Raw genomic sequence first — 23,455 nt, 5'->3', positions numbered from 1 at the left:
TCCCTTGTGATAACCCCCCACTGAGCAACAAAAGGTTCTTCCAACACTGCTGAATCATGGAACAAGAGTGCCACATAGTGGCGACTGCAGGCATCACATGATAACAAGAACAATAATATGATTGGCCACAAGAGGCCTAGCCTCTGTCTTCCATTGGCCTACAAGATTTAAACACACACCCGGGAAGTTGAAAACCACTCCCCCCATACAGGTATATAAGCATAAACAACTAACGTTATTAAAACAACTAAAGTTATTCTTGAAAAGTCTTGAGAAGTCAGAAGTTATTCTTGACAGGATTTGCGTATTAACTACTGTTGTACGAGATTTCCTTGAATACTTCTCCAGTCGTTTATTTTGCTTTATTGTTGGACCTGTTTTGTTTGACGTTTGTTTAAAAAAAACGACCATCTACCCGCTGTTTCCACTCCTTGCCTGAAGACACCTCGCACAGCAAGAATCTTCCAATGGTTAGCTGAAGTGTGCATAATTAAAGGATCGAAAGACTCTGGGCAGGAGTAAACAGGGTTGTGTCATGACACTATAAAGACCTTTTTCTCTTTATGGACTTTATGCTCTTCACCATGTTTATCATCCAAGAAGTAACAGATCTGTGGATGAGTTTGTGAGCCAGTGAGCAATTGGAATGCTGCGACTTTGTCAGGATCAAAGCCCACTCAATCGTGTGCTTGTCCAACCCCCTTCTGTTTACCAGTGGAATGTAGAGTTAAGGACTATCAACCCCTTCACGGGTGATGGAAATCATGGAATTTAACTTTTTGTCAGAGCATGTGACCTGCTTGAGAGTCTACTAGCCTGAGGAATTCAGTTGTTCCACTACTGTGGTGTCATACAGTATATTGCCACATATAGACAGATAGTGTGCAGGAAGATTTGCTCATAATATACTTTTCTTTCATAACATAATTTGATGCAAAATTTGCCATGTATATTATATACAGTTGTTTTTTTAGGTAAGTAAACTGCAGCAGGTGAGTCCTCCCTTGACACAAACGTTGACACAGAGGGCTTTATTTACACAGTAATAATGTGCGCTCCTGTGCTATGCTTGACTTGTACACAAAGACTATCTCTCTGGGACAGCACACACTTCTCTGTCCACTCCTCCGCCTCCTTGGTTTCAGCTTCTTCTAATACAGTATAAGGAGAGCCTTGATTAATGGAATTGCGCTCACCTGGGCCCGTGGTTGCACCTCCATCACCACCCTCCTGCAGCTGAGTGCTAACCTCTGCGACACCCCCACAAAAATGTATATGTGTTTGACTCTCTCAATTTTACTGTTTAAAACAGAAGTTTCCAAGCCTTTTCACTTCCAGGACCCTTAAACTGACACAATCTGAGATGTAGCGGACTAGGAGTATAAAGTTTTATTAAATGCAAATACTCAAATAAAGGACCTGAACTCTGTATTTAAGAACATGCAGTTAGTTACTGTCCAAGATGTACTCATATAGATAAACAAGATGGTGCTAATGCTGATGGCAGCAACCTTCTTGCCGCTCTGCAGCAAAACTTCCTGAGGAACAGGGCAAGGGAAGAATCTAAATATGTGTGGACAATGCATACCATGGACCACAATAAACAGATAGATGTCAGCAGTTGCGGAGTTCTAGTGTTGATGGTACTATTTCGGAACACAAAAAGATTAAGCTAATAGTATTTAATTGTAAAGATGATGTATCTAGAGCAGGGGTGTCGAACTCACTTTCACCTGGGGCCACATCAGCAATACAGTTCCACTTGAAGAACCGGTTGTAATTGGAAGACTGTATAGATTAGGGGTCCCCAACGCCTGGTCCATGGATCAGTACAGGTCCATTGGTCATTTGGTACCAGACTGCAGTGGGACAGATTAAATAGTTTAAAAAATGTGCTTAATTTTTACTAATTTACTTCATTCAAAGAAAGTCCAGTCATATCCATTTGCTTTCTTTATTTAAAGAATATCAATTAAAAAAAGGTAAGGTCCTGCATTGCAAAATCATCCGTTGTCCGCCTCAACGCAGACTGTGATAGTTAGCAGCTACGCTTAGCCACAATTAGCATTGAACATCCGCGGGTTGGAGAAAAAGAAAAAAACAACTTTAAGGCAGATAGCAATTAACACAGCGCAGGAAAAAAAACTTCTCATCGCCAGTTTGTTATACACTAGCTTGTTTAAAGAGCCGACACTGTGTGAATAAAGGACACTGCAGCAGTATGCTGTATACATGCTGTGTATTATTAGAACCCAGGCATCTGCATAATCAATACAGCAACATCTAGAGATGCAATGGAATTAATAGAGGGACAAACTTAAGCAGTCAGTACACAACACTTCTCCTTCAGGTGGAGGTGGTCTGGCGAGTCCTGGCCTGATGTTGTGGCCCTCCTGTGTTGAGCCATAAGCTTAACTCCCTTCGCTTTGTGCTTGACCTTAGCAGAGGCAAATACAAACAGGGAAGTTGGGGTCTTTATTATGTTATCAAAGTATTTGGGGTAAGGGAGTCATACCACATGGTCTATATAAGACAAAAGACTTTGTCGGAGTTACTGTTATTACGTAGATTATGTATCAAATCAACCACATAATTACATTCATAATTCATTTATAGTACGCCAAAGAAATCCTTGAGAAAGGAAACATATCTGTTGTGCAGACAACTCCAGAGGCTGTCACTGAACAAAGGATGGACATTGCCGAACACAGTGGGAAGCACGTATTTATTGCAATTTCATGTCTATAGTATTGTACTACCACTCTGAATACAATGAGAAGCATGTATTTATAGCGATTTCATGTCTATAGTAATGTGCTACCCCTCTGAACACAGTGGGAAACATGTATTTACAGTGATTTCATGTCTATAGTAATGTGCTACCACTCTGAACTAAGTGATAAGCAGGTATTTATTGAGATTGGATGTGTATAATAATGTGCCACCACCCTGAACACAAATGTCAGATATGGCTATAAATTTCCGTTACAGGTCAAAGTACGGCGCAGTTAACTGCGCTAGGAAAAAAGTATAGGTAGGAAAAAACTTCAGAACACCAGCTTCTGACTGTTGTTCATCTGAGTGTCCGCCCTGCTGCTGTTGCATGTACAATCTCACGAATAGCCTGCTGATCAGAAGGCACCATACGACCACATCTCATGATCCTGGCATGTGTTAGTAGCTGAAATGGGTTTTAAATACCTTATTCATTTTACTTTAAATGGAAAATCACTCTCTCCCTATTGGGTATACATGCTCTGTATTATTAGAACCCAGGCATCTGCATAATCAATACAGCAACATCTAGAGGTGCAATGGAATTAACAGAGGGACAAACTTAAGCAGTCAGTACACAACACTTCTCCTTCAGGTGGAGGTGGTCTGCCGAGTCCTGGCCTGATGTTGTGGCCCTCCTGTGTTGAGCCATACGCTCAACTCCCTTCGCTTTGTGCTTGACCGCAGCAGAGGCAAATACAAACAGGGAAGTTGGGGTCTTTATTATGTTATCAAACTATTTGGGGTAAGGGTAAATAAGACAAAAGACTTTGTCGGAGTTACCAAATCCCACTACTTTATAACAGGTTTTCACTGAAATGATGGTGCTCAAGAGTGTGTGTAACAGTGAATAAGGAGGTTAGAAAAGGAGAGATAGGGCATGCAACAACCTATCTATAAAAGCAGCACAGATTTTAAGAAACAACACATGTACTTAACAACACTCTGTTAGTGTTAACAGCGTGCACTATTAAACAGTCCCTGAGTTTAAATTGCACTTCACAATATAACTAATGGTAAAACTAACACGGCCAAACGCCAGCCACGTTAGTGTCTGTCTGCTCCTAGTCCAATGCAGTGAAAAATCTACACTTCTTAGGTATTCACGGAAGGAAAGTGAACTACGTGTCACTGTGACACAGCACACCACAAAATGTGACTTCTGCTTTTAACCCATCACCAAAGTGAACAGTGCAGCTTTAAGCAGTGTGTAGCCAACTAGCCTCGATGTAACTATTTTTAGATTAAATGACCTGGATGACTGAGAACCTACACAGACATTAAGTTTAGAAGGAATCCTGTCACTTTTAACTTTTAATAAACTGCTTAGACTGCAGTGGTAATGTTACTTACGTAACACAACTAACCACTTTAAAATTCAATTCGAAAGAAGACGACTATTGTACACATCACTTATCTTTATCTCAGGTATCTCATCAGGATATCCCAGGAAAAAAACAAACAAACAAATTCTTCTCATTAAAATATATTTTAATATTGAATATTGTCATACAATTAGGACATTAATGCACAGCAACAATTAGGGATTCGTCCATATATGTGTGATTTGGATTTTTGTGTGTGGACGTTTTCAGCTGCTCCATGTTAGTTTGAAGCCAGAAGGCAGATTTGGATGCTGGGCTTGAAAAACAATGAAGACAAGATGAGACGAGGCAGTGAATGGCGCGATGTCTGTCTCCTGGAATAATGACACAGAAATAACTTTTGTTAGGATAGGTTCTCATTTTGTAAAAAGCAGTCTTTTTTAACCCTATAACGCCAAACGTATCATATTTGATACATGTGTTTTACAGCCCTCCACATGAGCAGTGTGATATTTTTTCCCTGAAAAACCAGATGTATACAATCAGATACATGCAGTGCACAGATAATCCAACAGTGGATAGTAATTCTCTTATTAGTGGGCCTTCCAGTGACACTAAAACATTGCCATGACTCGGGATTTGGACACAGGTGGTTTTTGAAGAAGAACTTTGCCAAGTTTGAAAAGGTTAAGATAAGAAAAAAAATTATAATTTTTACTGAAACATCAATAGAAATAGTTAATGGGTTGATCAATGTGAAAATACTTACAATTTCATAATCTGTTTTAGTAAAACCGTGTTGAAAATATAAAAATATAGTATAGTAGAAAAGAGTATCAAATTTGATACAGCAGGTATATAAGGTCATGTAACTATAAATCAGTCAATTGTCATTATATTGTATTTCATGCATTGTATATAACATCTTTTTATTTTTAAATTATATAATTTGGTAAATTTAGAGTAAAAAAGATATGTAACTTGCTGTATCATATTATATATTATTACATTATTATATATTATAATATATATTTATAATAATATATATTATATATATATAATAGCTCTCATCAGCTTTCATTACTGCATTATGGTAGCACTTTTTATATTTTGTTTTTAAATTATATTTTAATTTGTTAGATTTGTTTGTGTTTTATTACGTTTTTGTTTGTTCACAAAAAAAAAATCTTTGAGCACTGTTACCTGATGTATCTAATATGAAACAAATTGAAACTCATTGATGGAAAATGATATTTGATTTTAATTTTTGTTTGTCTCTTCAGAGGAACCAAGTTCAAAGAATTGGAATTTTCTGTCAATTATTTAATGGTTTGGGCTTTACAGGGTTAACTGATTAAAGTGTGTTTTGGAAAGCACTCAGAGGATTTTATTCACCACTTCTTACATATGATGTTTCGGGGGTAAGAATACTGCAAACAGGATTTTATTCACCACTTCTTACATATGATGTTTCGGGGGTAAGAATACTGCCCAAAATTATAACCTGCTAGCGTCCTTGGCCTCTCTTTTTCTTTGAACTTAACTGGCATATCTCAGTCTTATGATTCACATTACTGCCACCTACTGGGTCAATTTTACCAGATTCCCACCATGGCTTTTCTTAGGTTAGACACCTAACATCAATCTATTGAGATGACTGAATAAAAGCGTGTCATAGCAGAAAATATGCTTTATTTTGTTTGATTATTTGATTTAAGGTAGGCTTAGCCAATCATCATTACTTATGTGGTTATCTAGCCCCCCCCCCTTGCCAAAGGGGAGAAAACACACATTTGCAGCTCCTCTGTCTGTGAGCCAAGTTGGATGACAGCTTCAGTGAGTAGCTTTAGTAACGCGCAGTAAGGGCGTGTTGGTGACAGTAATGGCGTTATAACAATAGATAAAGTAATTATTTAGATTACCTGTTACTGAAAAAAGTAATACCGTTAGTAACGGCATTTATTCTAACACCGTTAATCCCATCACTGGTTATGAAGGAGTTAACAGTTATGGGAGGCAGGGGGACAGAGGGTGTGATTCAAATGCGTGTGTGTGTGAGGAAGAGAGAGTGCGAAGAATGTGACAATAGGAAAAGGCATTTTGGAGCAGCTGGGTTAAGAGCAAGGAGTTTAGAACGAGTGCAATTGAGTTTTAATAAAAGTTCTTTTTCAGCACTGACGCCAGAGCATTAAACTATTTTTAGAGCAAACATAATTTTGTGAAACCCTGGCATTTTTACAGATATTGCAAATTATGCTTATAGCGGGCTGATAATATCGGTTGGCAAACGTTATTTTGTTTACATACCACTCCACAGTATGGTCCAATTGGTTGAGAAGAGGCATCTGGACCATCATATAATTTCAAAAAGTTATTCAGGCAATCTCCAGGGTCATCAATACTGATCTGAGCAAATGTCACAGTGACCACTCGACCTCTTGGAGCCCTTATGCCCCATTCACAGCGGGTACTGTTTGGATATGTTCCAGGGTAGTTGGGACTTGAAAACGAGCCATGGTCTCCATATAGTGTTCCACCACAACCTAAAGCACAGTAAATAAAGATAGTGAATAAACAGCACTAAAAACAATCACAGTTGCTAAAAGGCATCATTAGTTTATTTCTATTATTTTACATTTATTTATGTACTTTAGTTTTAAATATGGTTGGGTTTACATGGTATTGAAACATATATGAATGGATCATATGTATGAGGACCCTATGACATCCTCAACCTACAGTTTTTCATAGTTACTTCACCATCTCTGATCTCTTTTGATAATTTCTTGCTTAATTCCTGGTATACTTTTCTGATTGCTGAATACCAACTGGTGGATTAATATGCCTATTACTGTTAAACATACCCATTAGTTTTAAATTAGAAGTAAAAACACACACTATCAAAGGTGAACTGCATTCTAAAAGTTTATACATACAACACTCGCTCTAAAATGCATGCACAGTAGGCAAAGAATACGAATCTGACAGGTAATACAAATCTAATAGAACACAGGTGTACAAAATTATAGCGCATCACACATGATAGCACACAACTGAAGCACAGTGGGAGCCATGGATGACGTTCAACTCTGTTATCACAATTACAACATACTCAACAACAACGTTCAACGTCGCGTCGTGCCTCACAATACCCAGAGACTCTGCATTGTGTTTTTGTATTGTCGATGTATGGTGCGATGCAGAAGGACAACTGAAACGCACGGCTGTCAATTTTTTTCGTGGTCAAGATCTCTTTTTATTGGTCCTTTTTTATCGATGCAGGCATAACACAAACTCTTGCCACCAAGACAAGGAGGCAACGCCACGAGTTACACCACTATCTGCCACTGGAGCGTTGATGCCTGGGCTAAGGTGTCAGTCTCAAGTGTAGTCTAAGCTTTTACGAAGGCCGGAATCATCACTGAACAGCTAAGTAACAGCAACGAGACTGACTCGGATAATGACGAGAGGGATCTGGGCATGCTTGATGCCAAAATCGCCCAACTGTTAAACTCAGACACTGAAGATGAAGAATTTGAATAACACGAAGATGCAATCAAGATTTATACAATGTAATTGTTGTGAATTTAAAGAGTGGTGACATTACAGATTGACTATGTTGACTATATTTTTGATCATCAAATAGTGATGATGGGAAGGTGAACCTCTGCTGACACAATCGTTCTTGTATATAAGAATCAGGCACGAAGGACTGCCTGGAGAGGAATTGAAGCGGATGTGAATTCTCTGGATACAAGGTCCAAATTCCCCACGTTGCATTCATGAATTAAAGATAATTAATTAATAATGATCATTTGAACTTTCTTAATCCCACATATTGGAAATATGTTCACAGCAGATCTGCTTTTACAGGCTGCCCCTTGCAGGTGCCAAGCCATGCTCTTCCTCTGGGAATGGAACCCTGCAATGCTCTGCTTCCAAGGCAAGTGTGCTAACCACTACACAATGGAACCGACAAAGTACGTATTGTTCACATCTAAGACAATCTCTTCCAAAAACAGGAAACTGGAGGCCCCTAATAAAACTCAGGAAGGCAGATACATATAGAACTACTACAACAACAACTTTGCTCCAGCTGACATTACTGTCAAACCTCAGACACAACTAATCAACTACTCAATTACCTTGTGATTTTACTACCCAATGTAGTATTTTCTATTTTTTTGTACTGACCAAAATTACTACAAAATAAGTTTCCAGTTTTGCAACTGGCATGCTTCTAAAATCTGGTTCTTACCATGTACGGAGGAAGTCCATGTGACTTCAAAGCCATTTCGGGAATTTGACCAGTCACTCCTGAAGTGCAGGTAGAGCGTGTTGGATTGCGGAAAGATGGGGTTGGGTAAGGTGGACCCACAGTAGCGGCCAATTAGTGGTGAATCTGCTGTACTGCCATTACGAACCTTGGAGGTAATAAAAGTGTTATGCATTGCCAGAGACAGCTCATTTACAGGAATTGATAATGAGGACAATACCGCAGAGACATCTTATCTAGGTTTTTGTTTAAAGAAAAGTTATTTTATTTAATTTGAGTTTTTAACTATCTGTAAATTAAAGCATTAACTTCTTTCTATTTTGTGATTAAATAATTTTTCTTAAACTTGATGTTTCAAATTTGTTACACATATTTCTTGCATACATTATACTTAATGTCACAGTACACGGGTTAAACATTCATTTTCATTTCATTCATTTTTTTACCTCTAGATAATCATAGTTACAACTGTTGTGACTCTCAACATCAAAACTGTCAAAGAAGAATGAGATGATGTTGTTCTGCGGTGACTTCAAGATGAAAATGCAGTCTATGTTGTGAGGGTAGATGCCTGGCCAGCCTGGACTCTTTAGATAACCATACTCCTGTTCATAAACGCGGCTACAGTCTGAAAAACCACACAGACAATATAGAATGGATCATTCACTTCAGAGCTAAACATTTCCAAAATTGAAATATACAGTATCTAGGATGGACTAGTGCAGTGGCTATCAATTCATAACGTCATGCTATGTCCTCGTAGGGGACACATTTTTTAAATACTATTGAGAACCTAATAATATGTATTTTCTTGTCTGTACAAACCACTGTATCAGTTGCTACCACTGAGTGACTGGAGGCTTCTTTATCGTTCAAGCAATATAGCTGCGGCACATTTCTGCTCAGTGTGCCACATTCTATTGGAAGTCTCACACGCCCAATCACCACCCACCCCCTCTGGCACTTACTGCCCGGCCCACCCCACTATTTAACTACTGGATACCACTACTACTTCTGGGCTGGAGAAAGTTCTTTGTAAACTGCCTTGCAGTTAAGTGTGATGTGGTAGAGACAAAAAATGCACACAACGAAATGTTACTGAGTTTGTGTTTTTTTACACAACAAGGCAAAATACTACAGTATAAATGGCCAATATGTATGCAAATTATAATAAATGTATTAAAATACATTTTTTTGCCCACACAAAAGGTTGACAGTCAACGAAGGTTTTGTTTGATGATGAAATCGTGAAATGACAAGGTCTTCGAAAGCTGTATAAGTTTGTTATTTAACAACAAATTTTAAAAGAGTAACATACTGGCAGTCTGATAAGTGAAATTAAGTCCATTCCCCGTCATGTAGGCATCAGACTTAAAGTAAACTAAGACTGTTCTGCGGTAGCTGTAAAAGTCTGGCAGAGCATCAGCCGAACAGAACTTGTGTGATTGTCCATAGTCTCCCTAAAAAGAGAAAGCAGGAAAATTAATGCTTTACATAGAATTATATCAAAATACCACAGAAACAATATTAAAATAAAAAAAAAAACAGTTTTGTTGACATAATTTTGTTTTCTTTTCAGTTCATTTTTAGTGTGATTCGTGTGAATGATCCAAATTGCTTAAACCAAATAGTTTTTGTTCATCTGTGCAACAGGTAGAACGATAGAATACTAGAGATTGTAGAGTTTGATAATATCTGCCGACCGATATTATTGGCCCGATATTAGCATAATTACCGCATTTTTCAGACCATAAGGCGCACCGCATTATAAGGCGCACTATCAACGAACAAAAAGAGGCGCACTTAAAACCCTTTATTTTCTCAAAAATCGACAGTGCGCCTTATAACCCGGTACACTTTATGTATTACTTTTGGTTGTGCTTACTGACCTCGAACCGATTTTACAAAGCCAAACCACACAGCGCATCACACATCCGCACTTCCGCACGGAACAGCGTCAAAACTACAATACGGTGACCATCCAGAACAAAAATAGTGACAACCGCTTGACTCTAGAGGGGCGAACAACAACAACAACAGCATCCTCCTGTGTCCAACTTAGGTCACTACCCTTTTCCACAAATCTCTCTCCCTATTGATCCATGCGCGCCCATCTCACTGATATTGTCAAAACCCAAGTGAAGCAAACTAATTCGGGGCTTGCCATCTTTCCAGGTGGATTGACCAAAGAATTCCAACCACTAAATATTGGTGTTAACAGGGCGTTTAAAGTGGGAGCATTGGATGACAGAAGGCAAACACACATTCACCAAGACAGAGAGGCAACGCCGGGCGAGTTACGTCACTATCTGCCAACGGATCGTGGATACCTGGGCAGGGGCATCAGTCTGAAATGTCGAATCATCACTGAACAACTAATTAACAGCAATGACTGACTTGGATATTGACGAGAGGGATCCGGACATGCTTGATTGTTCCGCTTAATTGTTTCGCTGACTGTTTTGTTTCGCTTAATGCGCCTTATAATCCGGGGCGCCTTATATATGAAAATATCCCCATTCATTGATAGAGGTCCGGGTCTGGGAAAGGTTCGGGGAGGCCTTGGAAGAAGACTATTGGTTGGCAGTGGATCCTTGACTGGGGATGTTGTCGGGCGGTGGAAGGAATACTTTGAGAAGCTCCTCAATCCCACTGACACACCTTCCGCAGAGGAAGCAGAGGCTGAGGACCCGGTGGCTGACCCACCCATGTCCTATGCTGAAGCCACCGAGGTGCTCAAGATGCTACTCGGTGGCAGGGCGCCAGGGGTGGATAAGATCCACCTTGAGTACCTCAAGTCTCTGGATGTTGCAGGGCTGTCTTGGCTGACAAGTCTCTGCAACACTGCGTGGCAGTCGGGGACAGTGCCTCTGGACTGACAGACTGGGGAAGTGGTCCCTCTTTTTGTATAACAACTACCGAGGAATAACACTCACACGTAGTCTGCCAGGAAAAGTCTATTCCAGGGGAATAGAGGGAGAATTCGACCAATAGTTGAACCTCGGATCCTAGAGGAACAATGTGGTTTTCGTCTTAGACGTGGAACACTGGACCAGCTCTTTTCCCTCCACAGGGTGCTCGAAGGTTCATGGGAGTTTGCCCAACCAGTCCACGTGTGTTTTGTGGACATGGAGAAGGCTTTTAACCGTGTCCCCCATGGTATCCTGCGGGGGGTGCTCCGGGAGTATGGGGTTGGAGGCCCTCTGATAAGAGCTGTTTGTTCCCTGTACGACCGGAGCAGAAGCCTTGTTCACATTGCCGGCAGTAAGTCGGACCTGTTCCTGGTGTATGTTGGATAATCTTTGTGGACAGAATTTCTAGGCCCAGTCTAGAAATTTCCAGTCCGGGATTTCATCGCTGCTGTTTGCAGATGATGTGGTCTTGCTAGCTTCTTCGAGCCACGATCTGCAGCATGCACTAGGGCCGCTGGGATGAGAATCAGCACCTCTAAGCCTGCGACCATGGTCCTCAACCGGAAAAAGGTGGCTTGCACCCTCCAGGTCGCATGCTTGATTGTTCCGCTTAATTGTTTCGCTGACTGTTTTGTTTCGCTTAATGCGCCTTATAATCCGGGGCGCCTTATATATGAAAATATCCCCATTCATTGATAGAGGTCCGGGTCTGGGAAAGGTTCGGGGAGGCCTTGGAAGAAGACTATTGGTTGGCAGTGGATCCTTGACTGGGGATGTTGTCGGGCGGTGGAAGGAATACTTTGAGAAGCTCCTCAATCCCACTGACACACCTTCCGCAGAGGAAGCAGAGGCTGAGGACCCGGTGGCTGACCCACCCATGTCCTATGCTGAAGCCACCGAGGTGCTCAAGATGCTACTCGGTGGCAGGGCGCCAGGGGTGGATAAGATCCACCTTGAGTACCTCAAGTCTCTGGATGTTGCAGGGCTGTCTTGGCTGACAAGTCTCTGCAACACTGCGTGGCAGTCGGGGACAGTGCCTCTGGACTGACAGACTGGGGAAGTGGTCCCTCTTTTTGTATAACAACTACCGAGGAATAACACTCACACGTAGTCTGCCAGGAAAAGTCTATTCCAGGGGAATAGAGGGAGAATTCGACCAATAGTTGAACCTCGGATCCTAGAGGAACAATGTGGTTTTCGTCTTAGACGTGGAACACTGGACCAGCTCTATTCCCTCCACAGGGTGCTCGAAGGTTCATGGGAGTTTGCCCAACCAGTCCACGTGTGTTTTGTGGACATGGAGAAGGCTTTTAACCGTGTCCCCCATGGTATCCTGCGGGGGGTGCTCCGGGAGTATGGGGTTGGAGGCCCTCTGATAAGAGCTGTTTGTTCCCTGTACGACCGGAGCAGAAGCCTTGTTCACATTGCCGGCAGTAAGTCGGACCTGTTCCTGGTGTATGTTGGATAATCTTTGTGGACAGAATTTCTAGGCCCAGTCTAGAAATTTCCAGTCCGGGATTTCATCGCTGCTGTTTGCAGATGATGTGGTCTTGCTAGCTTCTTCGAGCCACGATCTGCAGCATGCACTAGGGCCGCTGGGATGAGAATCAGCACCTCTAAGCCTGCGACCATGGTCCTCAACCGGAAAAAGGTGGCTTGCACCCTCCAGGTCGGGGGAGAGATCCTGCCGCAGGTGGAAGAGTTTAAGTATGTTGGGGTCGTGATTATAAGGGTGGAACGTGTGTCTGACAGACGGATCGCTGCAGCGGCTGCAGTAATGCGGTTGCTGTATCGGTCCGTTGTGGTGACGAAGGAGCTGAGCCCAAAGGCAAAGCTCTCAATTTACCGAGCAATCTACGTTCCTACACTCACTTATGGTCATGAGCTTTGGGTCATGACCGAAAGAACAAGATCCCGGATACAAGTGGCCGAAATGAGTTTTCTCCGCAGGGTGGCGCGGCGCTCCCTTAGAGATAGAGTGAGGAGCTCTGACACCCAAGAGGAGCTCAGAGTAGAGTTGCTGCTCCTTCACATCGAGAGGACTCAGCTGGGGTGGCTTGGGCATCTACATCATATGCCCCCTGGACACCTCCTCAGTAAGTGCTCATGCCCCACTGGGAGGAGGCCCAGAGGAAGACCCAGGACACGCTGGAGCGACTACGTTGCTCGTTTAGCCTGTGAATGCCTCAGGATCCCCCAGAGGAGCTGGAGAAAGTGTCTGGGGAGAGGGAAGTCTGGGCGTGCCTGCTCCAACTGTTACCCCCGCGACCCGGCCCCCGGATAAGCAGAGGATGATAGTGCTATATATATAAATAAAGTTTTTAAGTTTCTACAATTCCTGAGTGGCTCAAAATGGTTTGACATCATTTTCTATTTTGTTGGCAATGTGTACTCACTGTTGGCCAATCCTTTATCTCCAAGAAGTTAGTGGAACAGCTTTGACTGGCTTGCAGAGTAAAGTTCTGAAATGAAATCTGGATTGTTTCTTGAGGTGGAGCATCCAATATCCACTGACAAGTTGTGTAAGGTGGATATGCATTGGGGAAAAAGGGTGACGTTAAGGTCTGCCTGGAAAATGTAGCATTCAGGGTCCCACCACAGAGCACTGAGGAAAAGTAGACACATCAAAGTGTTAAATTGACTAAAATCTATATTATAGAGGCAACATCAACCTCAAAACCACCAATACAACAATCTTAGCTCAGGTTATAAAGGACATATTTGAATAATGATATTCAAAGAGTTTTTTTATTTTATTTTCAAATAACAACATAAATAAAAATAGAGGTATTCAAGTGCTGCAGAGGAAAAATATATGAAATTGTTTACATGTTAATGACCATTAATGTGAATGATCAATAAGATGTAATTTCTTTAAAAAATCATATTCTCTCCCATTTACAAATGCTTTTGTTAACAAATACACTAAATATAGGGAAACAACAGTTAGTTAAAGAAGAGGCTCTTACGTGGTACAGCTCTGTATGTAGCATTGAAACCTCGTCGCTGCACTGAGTTATCAGTGACAAAATGAACGGTCAGGAAGTTTGAACTTGACACAAATGTAGGGATGGTGTTTCCACAAAATATCCCTACCAGAGGATAGTTGACATTCTCACCATCATACACCTGTAAGGGAGACACACTATTAATAAAAAGATTATGTTTATCGAAACTATAGTCACCTAATAAAAACACATGGAAGTAGATTCATTCCTCCTCAGATCAGTTTATGTTACATAACAATATTGAAGTGTAGTGGCTAGCACTCTATATATTTACAATATAATTAAATACTGCAACAAGTTCTTTTTTTTTACTTTGACATAGTCGTAGCGGCAGGTTGAGGAGCTCTCTAACTCAAAAGAGTCAAAGGTCAGGTTGATTGCCCTGTTAATGGTCATCTCAATGGTCCACGTACAGTCCATTAGTGGCTCATATCGCCCATCCAGGTTGGGATCTGGAGAACCAAACATACCCATAGGCATGGACAGATAGCCACCACATCCTTGAGCCGCACCTACGGTATATCAACAGACATTAGTATTACTTTTGCCTAGAACTCAACTTTTTTATAAATAAAAAAAATCTTTTTTATTCTTACTCCTATCTCCAATGTATTTATTTAAGCAATTCTGGAAAATTTGACCATTAGTTCTGCAACTTCTGTTGCACACCTTGAAAAAAAACTCAACCTGGTAGATGGGAGGTTAAATCACTGTTGATTATGGGGTTTGAACTGGTAACCTTTTGATTGCAAAGCCAATCCTGGAACAAACCATGGGTTTCCAATGCATTATTGTACCATAAAGATTATAGAAAATAATCTGTTGTTTGTAAAAGTTACATGGTTCTGTATCAATCCATGTAAGCTTTCATTTTATCAATATTCTAATTAATAATGTTTAACACAATCTTATGATCTAAATAACATAAATCAGAGGTTCCCAAAGTGGGAGGCACGGTCCAATCCAGGACAAGTTTAAGGTACGTAAAAACAGTTACATTTAAAATGTCTGAAATAAATGTGTCTGACAAAAAAAAGTATGTGTCCTGTTTTGTTTTTTTGGGTTGGGGGTGCAAATATATTCCTATGAACCAAAGAGGAGGGTCCAGCAGAGAACAATTAGGGGCCACTGGCATAAATAATAATTGTGTAATGTGACATTGACAGCCTACTGATGAAAAACAACATATGATGTCACATCTTCAAATAAGGCAAAAGGAGAAAATACATTTGAAATGTGAAACAAGATTTTTGTTCTGGTTTGTTATTAGTGAAGAGAGAGAGATAATTATTACCAGTTTGTTTTTTATAGGTTTGTGGTACAGTACGTGATTAAACCACCCCCATTTTTATACAGAAATGGCAAACTAAATATATGTTTCACCTACCAAGTGTCTCATGGTAGGTGGCTCTCCAGCCAGTTCCACTGACTGAGTGATCAGTTCTGAACACAATAAACAGGTGGTTCGTGGAAGAACGTAGGTTAGGTGGAAGAATGGCACCACAGAATTTCCCCAGTAGAGGGGAAAGAGTGGCTGGAAAAGAGTGTCTGGCCCGTCATACACTGCCACAAAATCAAAGTAGCAGCTAGAAGAAGCCTCCAGGTGAAACGTGTTAAACCTTTATGGAGAGAAGAGAATCATTGAAGTTTTATAAACAAACAGCAAAGCTATTTGTGCCATTCACCCTTCTGAATAAAACCCTGGATTATTGTTAAAATATTAAATATAACATAAATATTAGTATAAATAATAACTTTGGTTTCCTAAATATTAATTATGTCCAGCTTTTTGCCAATATTGGTGTTCTATGTAGGTGTTCTTCCCCAAAACTCTCTCATATCTCTTGTCCTGGAATTAACACATTACCTACTTTATTGTGATATCCCACCAGAGGCATTCCACAAATTAGCACTGTCCATAAAAAATTATTTTTTAAAACGATTGCAGCATAGCTGTCAAAGCCCAGGCAATGCGTTATTAGGTTATAATATTATTGGTTGGCTGATATTATCAGACAAAACCCTGGATTATTGTTAAAATATTAAATATAACATAAATATTAGTATAAATAATAACTTTGGTTTCCTAAATATTAATTATGTCCAGCTTTTTGCCAATATTGGTGTTCTATGTAGGTGTTCTTCCCCAAAACTCTCTCATATCTCTTGTCCTGGAATTAACACATTACCTACTTTATTGTGATATCCCACCAGAGGCATTCCACAAATTAGCACTGTCCATAAAAAATTATTTTTTAAAACGATTGCAGCATAGCTGTCAAAGCCCAGGCAATGCGTTATTAGGTTATAATATTATTGGTTGGCTGATATTATCAGACATCTCTACTAAATATTATCGCAAAAGTGCAAAAGCTGTTGCATGCATTTTCATTGTGGTTTCTTTATGTTTACCCAGTAAGAAAACATAAAGAATGGAGATGGGATTCACCTTAAAAGGATTGAGCAGTAGAAAAGAATGATATATCACACTTAAAAAAGGCTTCCATACACATTTCTTCTCTTACAGTTACAGTACTTCATACTGATAGCTGTTAATGATTGCAAATATTATTCTGAATTTTAGGAAGTCTTGTTCACCAATGGCATTTAACTGGTTTAAAAGGTTTAATTGCCTTTCTTAAAAGAGTCAGATTGATTTCTGTTGCAAAAGGCCTGTTCTGAATATTTACACTCTGTCCCCCAGTTGTGTTGCTTTATATTATTCAATATAAGACAGATCAGGTCTTACCTAACCAAACAGGCCACCTAGCTCCCCAGACCATGGCTATCTCCCGCCTTGACTACTGCAACGCCCATTTAACAGGCCTCTGAGCCTATACTGTGGAACAGATTGTTCAGAACGCAGCGGCACACCTGGTCTTTATTCAGCCTAGAAGACCACGTCACCCTACTGCTGATTGAGCTACACTGGCTACCCTTCATGTAAACTGATTGTTAATCGTCCTCGTGTAAGTCACTTTGCGTCTGCTAAATGCATACATGAAAATGGAAAATGGTAGAACCAACACAGCTTTCACAGACAGATTAGTCTTACTTGAGATCTACCACCCTGTTTTCTGCCACCTGCATATGGTAGGTACAGTTAATGTTGTGGTGGTAGTTTGTCATGGATAGTCCTGGACTGCTCACTGTACCCAGTGTGCTGTTGAAAAAACCACCACATGCTTTAAACACACACACCCACACATGCCACACACACACACACAAACAAACAAATTTAGTTTTTTTGTGTGTAATTAGAAAGTACTAAATATGAACAATATTCTGGGTGATAAATACACATTTAGAACAGATAAGATGCCTTCAGTCCTACTTACGAATAACTTGGTATTCTGCCATAAAGCCAGTGTCACTGATTACTGAGTCAGAGTAGAAATTAAGTAACATGGGGCCAAAGGTGGATATGGGCCCAGGAATGTTGGAACCACACAAAACTGCAATAGGTGCACCGCCTTCGGCTACATTGTAGACCTTTAGCCCGTCATACTGACACGTAGAGTGTGCTACAAAACAGACATGACACAGACATACTAAAGTAAGAGTACAGCAGAAATAGATTATGTGATACAATACTTTTCACACATCTGCATGTTATCTACACAGTGCCTTGACCCCCAAATACTTGCCTTCTACTTGGAAGATTTGAAAGGTAACAAGTACTACTGTCTGCTCTCCTGCATCAATGATATAATTACAGTTGGACTCATCAGGGTAGTCAGCTGGATAATTTGGGGAAACCACACGACCACTGGTGGAGGTAAAGTTTGCACCACATCCTAGTGAACAGAAATCACAGTTTCTTGTCTCAGTTGAGATTGCTAATTTTATCATTCATCATCATTAGAAGATGGGCAATTAGCAGGGATTCATATTCACAGCAGCTATTAAAATCAGGTGGCACATAAAAGCTAACTGTAATGCAGTTGTTCACAATTATTTTCTGTCATGCCCCCTGGGGGATAATATGATAATATGCATTTTTTATCTGTACAAACAACTGTATGAGTTGCTGCCACATAATGACTGGAGGCTTGTTTATCATTCAAGCATTACAGCAGCGACATACTTATGTCTAGTGTGCCATATTAGAGGCCTCTCCCACACAACCCTTCTGCCCCTTTCCAGCACCTCACTGCGTTGTTACTATCAAATCCATTTATTTCTCGTGATCTATGCTTTTCAATGAATCAGATCAAGATGACATCAATATAAGAGTAATATAATAAGCTGCGTTCTGCTTACTGGTTGTAAAGGAGACAAGGAAGCCCTTGCCAGTTGTTTCAGTAGCCTGGAATTGTGCTGTAATAACATTGAATGGAGCAATAATGGGAGCTGGGGCCACTGATCCACAGCCTGTTGACAGTAGGGCTTCAGAATCTTGGCTCTCACCTGCCCACACCTGTGGAAAAAAAGTATGTGTTTCCAAAGTACATGTGGTGCACATGCAGTAGACAGCATAAATGCAGCTGTGATATAGCCTCAGGTAACATATTTAGCGCACTTCGTATGCCAGTCTAAGGCCATCAGTCCAATTGTTAATGTTGAATACAGTGGAACCTTGAGAAACGAGCATCTCAAAATATGAGTATTTCGAGCAAATTTTTGCTTTGAGATTCGAGTAGAGATTTGAGATACAAGCACACTGACGCTAGTTAGCCGAGTACTTGGAGCAAACCACGCTGCTTTACTTGTTCACTTCACGTGTTCGTCAACTTCCGCACGCAAAATAGAGAGAAAATCCGTACGTGATTTTCTCTCTATTTTGTGAATTATTCTTCATAATAGTGATGAGTCCTAAGAAAGTGAGTGGTAAGGATGGTAGTGAGAAGAAGAAACGCATGCTGACCATGGAAATAAACCATGAAATTGTCGATAAATATGAGCGTGGTGCCCGCTAAAGAAAGAATATAAATTGAAAACGCAAAAAAACAAAACAAAAATGAAATAAATAAAACTAAAAAACAGTAAAAAAAACAAAACAAAAACAAAATATGTTAGTTAAGTTAATTTTTAACTAAGTTTATGTAAGTTACGTAGTGTACGTGTAAGGTATGCAATGGAATCAAGTGTCTACGTACGGGACAACTCTCTTCCCTCCCTTCCTCTCTCCCTCCTCCTCCTCCGCACATGCCACATTAGCCGCTACTGTATTGTCTGTGTCAAAGGTAAGACCTTATAATTGAAACCACATTTTATTTTATATCACAGGAATCCTTATATACTATATTTGTTTCGTGTGTGTCTCTTTCGCAATTAAAAACATGTTTTTCCATTGTTATTTGCACTAAAAAGAGAGCTTTTTTTAGAGGGCCGGAACAGATAGATTATCATATGGAATGGATTATCATATTCCACGTGAAGATTCCACTGTATTTAAAGGCACAACAAAATAGTTAAGTTAATTCTTAACTAAGTTTATGTCAGTTACGTAGTGTACGTGTAAGTTATGCTATGGAATCAAGTGTCTACGTACGGGACAACTCTCTTCCCTCCCTTCCCCCCCCCCCCCCCCCCCCCCGCACATGCCACATTAGCCGCTACTGTATTGTCTGTGTCAAAGGTAAGACCTTATAATTGAAACCACATTTTATTTTATATCACAGGAATCCTTATATACTATATTTGTTTCGTGTGTGTCTCTTTCGCAATTAAAAACATGTTTTTCCATTGTTATTTGCACTAAAAAGAGAGCTTTTTTTAGAGGGCCGGAACAGATAGATTTTTTTTCTGTTATTTTTTATGGGAAAAAAATATTCAAGATATGAGCACCTCGAGTTACACACTTGGTCCTGGAATGGATTATCATATTCCACATGAAGATTCCACTGTATTTAAAGGCACAAACTGCATTGAGCTTTGCACTCATTATATTCCATCCATCCATTTCCATCCGCTTATCTGTTACCACGTCACGGGGGCAGCAGTCGCTGCTCAAATCACTTTTCACCGTACCAACCTCCCTGAACCTTCCGGTGGGTGGTGAGTCCACTGGAAGGTACCAACTGCCGGGATTTGAACTTGCCCAGAAGGTGAACCCTGGGGTTCCACACCAATGACATAGACATTGCCTCTGTGCCAAAGCACCACACTCATTACATTATACTCGGGTATATACTGAACTATGTTGTGTTTGTGATTATGTGGCTATAATAGATTGGTTTACACTGAGAAGCTGCTGAGCCAGCACCCACTTCGAAAACATTTTTCACAATTAGAATGCCAAGATGGCAATGAAAACATGATCTCAATTTTAATTTTAATATTTAGATCAGGCCTGTTTTTGTATTTGTTGTAGTAGTTAGTAGTTTCATCAAACAAATATTAAAAATTAATATAAGTACTAATTCTGCAGTGTACTGGAGCTAGATTGTCCACTCACTGTCTGTTGAAACAGAAAAAAACCTAGAGCAGGAGTCACCAACGTGGTGCCAGGGGGCACCTGGTAGCCCCTGTGGACAAGGTCACAATTTGTACAGTTAGTGTGCTTTTTGAATCAGTTACACTCGCAATGATCATTCAAATGGGTGCAATGAAGATATGTATGAGTATGTCCCAGAACTTATTATTACATTGTTCTGGCAGTCTGCATCACACAACTACCTCATCATATAACTAAGTGCCCATGAAGTAGCTCTTAGTTTCAAAAAGGTTGGTGGCCCCTGACCTAGAGTTTTCCTCTATTCATGCTTAGGAAAGTGAACTACTTGTCATTGTTACACAGCACACCACTGCACACAACGAAATGTAACCTCTGCTTTTAACCCATCACCAAAGTGAACAGTGAACAGCTGTAAGCGCCTGGGGAGCCTGTTGTGTGGGGACAGTGCCATGCTCAGAGCACCTCAGTTTCCTTAACTACTAAGCCACCGCTGCCCCTAAGGTTGAACACTACAGGTATACATCTGTAATTTTTTGCTGCTGAGTTTTTTTCCTTCATACTGTTGTCAATGCCTAACAAAACATTTAAAATTGCCCCCCAAAAAACGGGGACCCTCTGTGTATATGGCCAGTACCTTAATGTAACTTGTCTGGCAGCTTCCACTGCTGTCTGGAATCTGAAAGTCCCTGTTGAATGTCATCTCTAGGTGGTTTCCCTCATGGGCAATAATCTGCCAGGAACACTCAACATTGGCTGAAAAGTTTTGGGGGTAGTTTGGAGATTTGAATATCCCTGTATCAGCGTGAATCACTCCTCCACAGCCTGAATAAGAAAAAAAATGAATAAGGTATAGTTTAATCCAGCAAATGTTCATGTCTTTTAAATACACTTGTCTTTAGCTCTGGCATAAAATATGTTCTCAAATTTTAGTCAAAATGTGATAAGAACATATGTTATTGAGTTGACAACAACTGACCTGATGAGTCGGCAGACCAGGAGGCTAGAAAGCCACCACCAGAAACACTGTGGTCAGCTAAAAAGATGACAGAAAGCTTGTTGGATCCTGATTGGATTCTTCCTGGGGAGGTGTTTCCACAGTAGTGTCCAATAATGGGTGAGCCAGGGGATCCACCATTAAATATGGTCACTGAGTCCCATTTGCATGTTGGATGTTGTTCCAAATGAAAGTAACTGAATGTTAGCTGCAACAAAATAGTTGTCGGAAGGGAAATAAAGAAACAATAACACCATTATATGAATAATAATAAAAATACTAAAACTAATTAATCAGTTTAAAACACAGATGATTTATGACTACGTAACATGTTTTGCTGTTATTTTACAATTGCTCTTGCTGAATTTTATCTAGTATATGTTTGTATTAGAAAATAACAACAAAATAAGTATAAAGCCAAACCAAAATAAATTATGCATCAGAATGTATGTAATTATATTCTTAAACTAAAACAAATACAAAAATAAAAACTGAAAAGAAAGCAAAACTCAGAGAGAACAGGAGGAGGTTAGAAACCTTTTCTTTTTATATATATAAATGAATCAAGATGGTAAATCGAGAATCTCAGATAGTCAATCTTGGCTCCTACTCCTAGTAAGCTGTCAAAGCAGATGGGTTTTTAATATATTTCTTCCTTCTTATCTAAAACTCACTGTGATTGTGTGTCCTTCTGAAGCTTCCAGCAACCAAGCACAGCGACTGGGGCTGGGATACCTGTCTGGGTAGTTGGGGCTGGATAAGACACCTCCCTCACCTGTCTGCCAGCCTCCACATTCTGATGAATAATCAGTACAAGAGAAACAATCAGAATAAAAGACACAATGGTTACAATGTGACTGGTAGACACCGAATCCCTGTGGCCAAAAAAGTTATGTGATTGTACTATAAGTATGTCTCTTACCTGAGAATGAATATACAGCCTTGAAGCCCACATCACCCTGAGAACTATCTGTCTGGAAGTGCACCCACAGATCAGGTGTGAAGACAACAATGGGAACTCTTGGAATGGTTGATCCACAAAATACAGCTAAAAGATCCCCATCTGCATTACCTAAGGTAGGAAGTAACATAAATACTTAAATGGATACACTTCATTTAATACATCTATTAGTTGTTCAATTAAAAGTCCAACTAAAACTGTGGCCACAATTAATAATCCACGTTGCCTTTCTTATATACATATATATTTTAAGAACTTTATTGATCCCACAAAACCAGCCACTAGGATACACTAGGGTACACAAGCCAGTGCTACTATAGTGATACTAGAGTGCCGGTCCCAAGCCCGGATAAATGGAGAGGGTTGCATCAGGAAGGGCATCTGGTGTAAAACTATTAGCCAAATCAAATATGCGAATCACTAAAACGATTTCCATACTGGATCGGTCGAGGCCCGGGTTAACAACGACCACCAACAGTGCTGTTGACCTACAGGGTACTGGTGTAAATTGGACTACTGTTGGTCGAAGACAAAAAAGAAGAGGGGGACGATTGATTCTGACAAAAAGAGAAAAGAGAAAGAATAGAAGCGTTGGTCTAAAGTTTGGAACTCTGAATGTAGGTACAATTGCAGGGAAAAGTAGAGAACTGGCTGATATGATGGAGAGAAGAAGAGTAGGCATTTTGTGTGTGCAGGAGACCAGGTGGAAGGGCAGCAAGCTAACTGTTTTATCATGGATCGGATGGGAAGAGAAATGGAGTAGGGGTGATCCTAAAGGAAGAATATGCAAGAAATATGGTGGAG

At 40.3% G+C, this 23,455-nt stretch overlaps 1 protein-coding gene across 1 annotated transcript in view; it reads right to left on the bottom strand.

Moving 5' to 3' along the window:
* Positions 1-4,248: 4,248 nt before the first annotated feature.
* Positions 4,249-23,455, bottom strand: part of cubn (cubilin (intrinsic factor-cobalamin receptor)) — a 90,338-nt gene continuing 71,131 nt past the window's right edge. The window contains 18 exon segments of the mRNA XM_025054505.1: positions 4,249-4,474; positions 6,408-6,643; positions 8,359-8,524; positions 8,823-9,004; positions 9,695-9,836; positions 13,685-13,893; positions 14,258-14,417; positions 14,609-14,808; positions 15,684-15,840; positions 15,843-15,915; positions 17,352-17,481; positions 17,635-17,820; positions 17,944-18,093; positions 18,560-18,716; positions 21,331-21,518; positions 21,673-21,898; positions 22,365-22,486; positions 22,613-22,762. Coding sequence (XP_024910273.1) covers positions 4,367-4,474; positions 6,408-6,643; positions 8,359-8,524; positions 8,823-9,004; positions 9,695-9,836; positions 13,685-13,893; positions 14,258-14,417; positions 14,609-14,808; positions 15,684-15,840; positions 15,843-15,915; positions 17,352-17,481; positions 17,635-17,820; positions 17,944-18,093; positions 18,560-18,716; positions 21,331-21,518; positions 21,673-21,898; positions 22,365-22,486; positions 22,613-22,762 — 2,942 coding nt within the window. The 3' untranslated portion in view covers positions 4,249-4,366.

The sequence above is a fragment of the Cynoglossus semilaevis genome, chromosome 3 (genome assembly GCF_000523025.1).
Source record: "Cynoglossus semilaevis isolate Cse_v1.0 chromosome 3, Cse_v1.0, whole genome shotgun sequence".
Classification (NCBI taxonomy): domain Eukaryota; kingdom Metazoa; phylum Chordata; class Actinopteri; order Pleuronectiformes; family Cynoglossidae; genus Cynoglossus; species Cynoglossus semilaevis.
This window is presented reverse-complemented; position numbering and strand designations above follow the sequence as displayed.